The sequence below is a fragment of the Trachurus japonicus genome, chromosome 1 (assembly GCF_045865225.1).
Source record: "Trachurus japonicus isolate A0001 chromosome 1, Traja_1.0".
In the NCBI taxonomy this organism is placed as follows: Eukaryota; Metazoa; Chordata; class Actinopteri; order Carangiformes; family Carangidae; genus Trachurus; species Trachurus japonicus.
This window is the reverse complement of record NC_140907.1, coordinates 5,319,215-5,327,058: the sequence shown is the minus strand read 5'-3', so window position 1 is coordinate 5,327,058 and position 7,844 is coordinate 5,319,215. Positions and strand designations below refer to the sequence as shown.

The window sequence follows — 7,844 nt, the reverse complement described above, 5'->3', positions numbered from 1 at the left end:
GTGTGTGTGTGTGTGTGTGTGTGTGTGTGTGTGTGTGTGTGTGTGTGGAGTTTTCAATGTGTATACTTTCATTGTGCTGCAGCTTTACCCTGACCGGCCCTATCTTTAAAGGGATAGTTCACCCAAAATTCAAATTTCACTCATTATCTACTCACCCTCATGCCAACTAAGAGCTGTGAGAATCCTCCGTCCCTTCTCTGAGTTACGGGGGGTCCGCGCAGCAGTATTTGTCCATATAATGGTTGTGAATGGATACCAACTTTCTTCGTCCAAAAAGACACACCAAAAAACATCCAAATACCTCCATACTGCTCGTCTGTACTGTCCCTCTTGTATTGAAGCCTCGACATGAGAAATTGTTCCGAAAAAAATTAAATAAGTCTATATTTTAAGCTTGTTTGTAGAGGAAGCTTGTCTCGGTTCACTGCTCTTCCTGTGTCAGTGCAAATCTCGCGTGATTTGCACTGACCGGCGGAACAATTTCTCATGTCGGGGCTTCAATACAAGAGGGACATTACAGATGAGCAGTATGGAGGTATTTGGATGTGTTTTGGTGTGTCTTTTTGGACAAAGAAAGTTGGTATCCATTCACAACCATTATATGGACAAATACTGCTGTGCGGACCCCCCCCCTCCCGTAACTCAGAGAAGGAACGGAGGACTCTGAAAATTCTCACAGCTCTTAGTTGACATTTGGATTTGGGTGAACTATCCCTTTAACTGTGCCCTTCTCATTGGCCTCCATTGTGTTGTCTTACTGACTGTCTTTCTGATAATGGATCTGCTTATACAGTACATTTAAATTCTTCATTATTAAATTATTGTGGGGCAGAGGGACTTTAAAAAAAACTACTAACAATATAGCAAAACAAATAAATAGGAACAAATGTATCCTGCAAGATACAAAATCATATGAAATGTAAATGTGTAATGGCAATCACTGATTTCACAGTGTGTAAGTGGATGCCACTGAACCTGAGAACTCCAGCCAATCACTGATCTCTGAATCAGCCACATGTTGGTGCTGCAGGGCAGAACTTCAGGAGTACATAACCTCCCCCTGGTGGTCTCTGAAAGCATTGCAGCCCTTTACGCATTCAACAAAGTAGTTTCCCTGTGGGAGTTGTGAATACACGTCCATGTTTCTTTATTGTTTGTGAATTATCAGATGTCATGCAAGTACATGCAATTTAGAATGAACATATTTACTGGTGAGATTACAGTGGGGCTGCCTGGTAGTGCCCTTACGGCCTATTCTGTATATACCCTCTGTTTTGTTAACGGAGTGCAGTTTGACATTACAGCCACATGCATGGCTGCCAAAAATATTACTGACCTTTCTCTAAGTTTTGGTGGAAGTAAAACTCATAGTTATTGTCCAGAGTCTGTCAGATAAGGTAGAAAATTGTCTCAACTTATTATTTCATACCCCACAACGATGGTCCCCAGGTTGCTTCTTGGTCAGAATGATGGTCCCTTGATCCCAATGGGTTGAAACCCCTTAGTGTAACAATTTGATAAGGTGTATCAACATCCTGTTCATTACCTCAAAATGCTAAGGAAAAAAAAAACAAAAAAACTTCTCACCCTAAAATCATGTTACACTTCCTCACTGAAAAGCCTGTAACAGTTATAACAACATTAATATGGTTACAGAAATAAGAGAGAATAGAAACAAGGCTTTACTGCCTGTGAAATATAATGAAGACAGAACGAGTCAGTTTCCTGTGGTGGTTTATTGACCAGCTGATGCTATAAAAGTAACACATTTGTATCTGCTTCACTAACTAACTACAGATATTCTTAACCTTAACTTATCTTGATCCTGAAACATTGAAAAAGTAAGCTTTATAGTAGGCCTATATGATACTGATAATGAAAACCAACCACCAATAACTTAACACAAACACATTAGAAGAAGCTAGCTGGTACAACATTTTGCCAAACTAGTTCATAGACAAATTGTATAAACTGATTAACTGAAAGCTGATGAACGTTTTACCATAGGAAAAACATGTAAAGTCTTCACTGTACGTTCCTCTATAAACAAAGACTGACTACATTACAACTCCTCGTTATTTGTTTCGAGTGTAGAATACAGAGGTGGAGGGGCACCACGTAGTTTAACAGTGGAGTAGTCACAGGCCGAGGAGCCATTTTCAGCTCTGTCTGTTGAGCCGGTGGCAGAGTGACTCTGGAAACTGACACTGGCATAATGGAGCTGGTCTGCGAGCTGGATGGACTCCTGTATCTCCTCATACTCATGGCCTTCATGGTTTTCCTGAGGAACAGAGGGTGAGCATTGTGATAGAAGCACAAATAATGTAGATGCACACATAATGTACACAGAAACAACCTCATAAACACAGAGACACAAACCTGTATGTTTTGTCCATCGTTTATACTCCGTTCTGGTGATCCCCCTAAAGCACGCCAAGACAAAAAAAAAACATTTGCTTAGGTGTAAACGAAAGGATATTTCCATGTCTGCATTTTGACTTTTAAAAATGTTTGCTTCCATCACTCAGTGGATCTGTTTTGGTATCAGATGTTGCCTATGGACTTTACTTTGAAAGGGCACAAGTATTTTTGCCAGTTAAAGGGGAACTCAAGACAAAAGGGAGCAAACATAGAGACACATGAGAGGTTTGTGTAAAATGATCCATCCATCCATCCCTCACCTTGTGTCCTGGTGAGTTTGTGTCTGTACAGGATTAGTACAATCACAACTGTCATTATTGTGGCTAGACACGCTGCCACACCGCCGATCACACCTGCAACCAAGAGACCAAGAAAGACTTGAGGAGTCAGCAAAGTTTCGCTGTGTCACTGTCCTCAGCATTGTGTGTTTTTAAATCAGTGTACAGCAAAGTTACCAAAGTTTGAATGCGCAACATCGAGGTTCATTGAGGGAGGTGTTGCTGCTGTCAGATGAGTCGAAATGCTGGATTTATTGGTTTTGCCAGGTCTTCTATCTAGGGTGGAAAGTCATGGAGTTAAAGAAACAAAAACTGGCACAAAGGTAATGAGTGTGTGTAAATGACAGTAAATTGTTTTGAGCTGTCATCTCAGCCTTCCTGTGTCTTGTCTGCTGATCCCCCTTTTTCTTCATTCAAGTGCCTGTAAATGTCAGTGAATTACTGCCATCTAGTGGTCAGTTTTCTTGTCAATGGTGCAGGGTATAAAAGGGAGGAGGCCACTGTCATCTGTGGGCTCTTCCTGTGGGTGTGTGCGCTCACCTGTGCGCATCTCCATCATCCCTTCCTTTGTTCTCCTCTGGCTGGCGTGGTGTTTGTGCTGCTGGCCTTTTGTTTGGACCATGTTCGTGGCTCTTTGAGTGAGTTTCTTTGGAGAATTATTTACAATCTTTGTGTTGGTGCGGGTTCCCTCATAGTTTGGTATTGTTTTATTGTTATTAGGAGACAGACATTAGAGACGGCACCTTCCATCTTGTATTAGCTCCCTTGGTTTGTGGAACAAGGTATGTGTACCTCAATTATGGGCTATTACTTTATTTTTGATGTCTTGTTTTATTTTTTGTTTTGGGTGATGCCGCTCACATTATATTTTAATTCCTTAATCAGGTTTTTGTCAATATTGTAATGGTTTAATAAAATGTAGGTTTTTTTTGTTTGGTTGTTTTTGGATAGTGATAAGTTTGGAGCATTTTAAATCTGTGTTGGGAAAATTCTAAGTGAAGTGTTTAAATGTGTTTAACTTTTTCTTCTTGTTTTTTGTATATTTCTCTACATATTTTCACGGTGCTACATTGAGTAATAAACTAATGCACCCGTATAGAACTCTCCGCCTCCATTCTTTGGGAATCAAGGGTCCGCTACAGTGTGTATGCAAAGGTATATGTTAGTTTTATTAGTTGCTTTCTTGTGTATGTACCCCAGGAAGATAAGCAACCACCAAATAAAGAAATAAATAAGATATGTTTAGTCTTGATTTGAAAAGTAACTGCAAGTATGAAATACTAGGTCTTGTTCGGATTAAATTATTTTATCTAGTGAAACAAAAGCCAGTGCCGTATGTGTTATGGTGCACAATATTAGTGTTGCCAGTGTACTCACCCACACAGGGTTGGATTTTGGTCAAGTTACCATGGTGCCATTTGCCCCTAGAACTGTTGAAGCCGCACCAGTACGTTCCAGAGTCAGTTGTGTCCAGATTTGTGATGGTCACATAGAAGTTCTTCTTTCTTTTGTTATCCCTTATACTAATTCTGCCATCAGCCACATCCCTGTCCTCCTCTGTTGTGTGTATTAACTCCACACAGTTGGAAGGATTCTCACCTTTGCACAGATATTTTGTATAGTTCTCAAGTCCGTGTGGATAGAAACACGTAAGCTTTGCCGTTCCCCCAGTACTACAAGTTAAAGTTGTTGGTATAATGTGATCCCGGCCTGAAAAACAGGAAAAACACCTGCGTTTCAAAGCCTGTGTAATGTTGCTTAGTTTTGAAACAGGATGATTGAAAACAGATCAATACTCACGCAGCACATGGAGATGGATCTTAGATAAACATGCAGGCGTATTGATTGGGTTCAGAGCACACTGGTATCTTCCAGCATCGTCCTCAGTCAGCTTGGAAATCAACACTGTGTAGACTCCTCGGTCTTTGTGATCCCTCAGAGAAAATCTATTAATTTCTGTGTAGTTTGAAAACTGTGCTGATATGACACCTTTGCACTCTAGTTGTTTGTCTTCTTTGCAGAAGTGTTTCACTTTGCCATGGTCCCCTGTTGGATATGTGCAGTTGATGGTAACAGAATCTCCAACATACGCAAACTGACTCACCGGTGTAGCTGCACCTGCCAGAGAGTTGAGGTGTGACTTAGCATGAACTGCAGGCTGAGCTTTTGACTGAAGGAAACTGCTTCATACAACTGTCTTTACATTCCACTCCGTCCTTATCAGTGATGGTAGACAAACATGTATCACATCACATCACATCACATCACATCACATCACATCATATCATATCATATCAAGTTAGCATTTATATGGTGTTCCCCAAGGGTCTATACTTGGCCCTCTTCTGTTCAATTTGTACATGCTCCCACTTGGGTGCATAATCCGCAGAGGTGGGAGAAAGTCCCTATGTTGCAAGTCCAAGTGGAGTCTCAAGTCTTTGCTCTCAAGTCTCAAATAGAGTCTCAAGTATTTGCTCTCAAGTCCCAAGTCAAGTCCAAGTCCTAAGATTTTTGTTTCGAGTCCCAACCAAGTCCTAAGATTTTTTTTCGAGTCCCAACCAAGTCCAAAGAGTTTTGTTTCGAGTCCCAAACAAATCGATTATAATTAATGATACAAAAAGATCATGACCACGCCTCAATTGTTAAGTTGTTTATATTTTATTGTTAATGTTCTGCCACTTATTCATCTGTTTATTTTTATTAATATTCTATTGTGATGCTTTGTCAATATAGGCACTGCCTTCTCATGCCAATAAAGCTATTTAAAATTGACGTACAGTAACACACCAGAAATCTTGTGTGATCAAACATGATCTGAAGTACTGGAGCCGTTAGCCACACTGGTTTGTTATGCTACGTGTGCTGCAGTCAGCTGCTTCTTTATTGGTTAGGCCTACATTCAATTTCACATCACATTCAGTGGAACCCGTGACTCGAGATTGTCGTGTTCCCCCACACACAAGCCGACTTTTGATCCAAACGGTCACGATTGTCTGGGCCGACAATCGTAAATATTGAATATGTTTAATATTTATGATAGTCGGCACCGACCGTTTTACGAACCGATTGTCGGGAGAATTTAAATCTTAAAACACCACACACTACAGGAGAATCTCATGAGATAATCTTAAAAGCCTAAGATAATCAAGTCCCAAGCGAGTCCAAGTCTTTTTTTGATTTGATCAAGCAAGTCTTAAGTCATCAAAATCGGGACTCGAGTCCAAGTCCCCACCTCTGATAATCCGTAAACACAATATTTCATATCATTCCTACGCTGAGGACACAATTATCTGTTTCTGCTGACCACCTGAGCCCAGTAAATTATCTCATTCAGTGTATTAATGATGTTAGACAGTGGATGACTGAAAACCTTTTACAACTGAATGATGAAAAAACTAAGATTCTTCTAGTAGGTCCGAAGACTCAGAGGCGCCAGATCTGTTCCTTATTAACTCCCTTTTCTGCAAAACCTAGTGAGCATATAAGAAACTTGGGTGTGATTATCGATGCCAATCTCAATTTTCAGAAACATATTTCTAACATTTCTAAGACTGCTTTTTATCATCTTAGAAACATATCTGAAGTTAGACCCATTTTACCCTTACCAGATTCTGAAAAGTTTCCCCAGGAGTAACTACACAAGCACTTTATAAACTGCAGCTCATTCAGAATGCTGCTGCCAGAGTTTTAACAAGAACCAAAAGGTTCTGATTTTAATTTGTTTTTACTCTGAATGGTGCAGCTCCTTCCTACATCTCTAACATGCTCACTGAGTACACACCAGACAGATCCTTGAGATCATCAAGTCAAGGTCTACTCGCTATTCCAAAAATACATTCAAAATCAGCTCATGGTGTTTTCAGTCATTTTGGTCCTACTCCCTACACACGAACACAGGTCTGCTACAACAGCATCTTCTTTTAAAAGCACACTAAAAACATTTTATTTTCTCACAAGCTTTCAGTTTTTAATTGTTTTTTTTGCAACATTACCTTCTTTTTGTCTCTTTGTGCTATGTATTTTATGTGTATTGTTTATGTGATGGTGTGCTCTGTTTTGTTTTTGTGAAGCACATTGAGTTTGTGCTTGTCTTACATCTGTATTACACTTACAGTTAGCGTTGACCTGTTCACCTTTGTCTTCTGCAGCAGACAGTAAACTCACACTAGCTGTTGTGAATAGGAAAAAAAGAGCAATTTCACCATAACACGGATAGCAAAATTTAATTTTGCACTAATCAAAGTCACAAACACAAAGAGAGGAATGATATTACCTGTCATTAAGTATATAATGACTTTAAGTGACATCTTCTCGTTGTCTCAGTCCAGTTTTCCAGGTGACTAAATTTGATTAAATCCACTTAGATTGAATATTTAGCCAAAATTCTCTTCACTCTGACATAAGTGCACTCTCCTCTGAGCCTTCTGCTTTATTATCTCAGTGTTGCTTTTTTATATAGCTTGAGACATCTGCTCTTCAAAATGAGGATGTGAGTCTTTATCCGCAGAAACCAAGTGTGAAAGGGAGGGATAAGATAGTGAGATAGAGAGTGCTGAGTAATATGCATTTGTTTCATTTCATCATGATCATCTATTTAAATGTCCTAATACATTTGTCACGAGCAAAGTCATCAGAAGCTATTAAGAGCAAGCTCAAAACTTGCTTTACTGTACGGTTATAAATTTGTACAGATACAGTATATGATATGTTAGGCATTTTAAATGCACCATTTTAAAGTTTGACCTAGTCATGGTAACTATGTTGACTTTGAACAGCTTTTTCAAGTCCTAGGTGTAAATTTTAAGTCTGTACTGTACAGCTATCAACACCCGAAGAAGCCTACCTCAGAATAAACAAGTGGCTTCCCGAAAGTCACGTTTGTGATGAAAATGTTGATTATGGGAAAACTTGAGACAATTGCAAATCTAAATTTAAAATTTGTTAAGTTCATTCAGTCAATTTCGCCTCTCAATATATTCTCAAATCTCATGCTGGCGGGCCCAGCATGTTTTAGAAGCAGTGGGACCCACAGGCCAGTGAATTTTAACGGGTTGAAAGGTGACGTAAATAAACTTGCCTTGTGCCTAATAAAGTCGTCTGTATGTATCTGTATCTGTATCTGTATCTGTATGAGGTCTAGTATCT

General features: G+C 39.6%; 1 protein-coding gene across 1 annotated transcript; it reads right to left on the bottom strand.

The window, feature by feature from the left end:
- Nucleotides 1–1,950: 1,950 nt before the first annotated feature.
- Nucleotides 1,951–5,079, bottom strand: LOC146991271 (polymeric immunoglobulin receptor-like). The gene is made up of 8 exons (XM_085788287.1): nt 5,070–5,079; nt 4,500–4,850; nt 4,077–4,409; nt 2,877–2,975; nt 2,682–2,774; nt 2,380–2,423; nt 2,035–2,281; nt 1,951–1,979 (listed from the first exon to the last, which is right to left on the bottom strand). Exons 1-7 carry the CDS (start codon nt 5,077–5,079, stop codon nt 2,063–2,065), a joined length of 1,149 nt encoding a protein of 382 aa, XP_085644413.1. The 3' UTR covers nt 1,951–1,979; nt 2,035–2,062.
- Nucleotides 5,080–7,844: the final 2,765 nt, after the last annotated feature.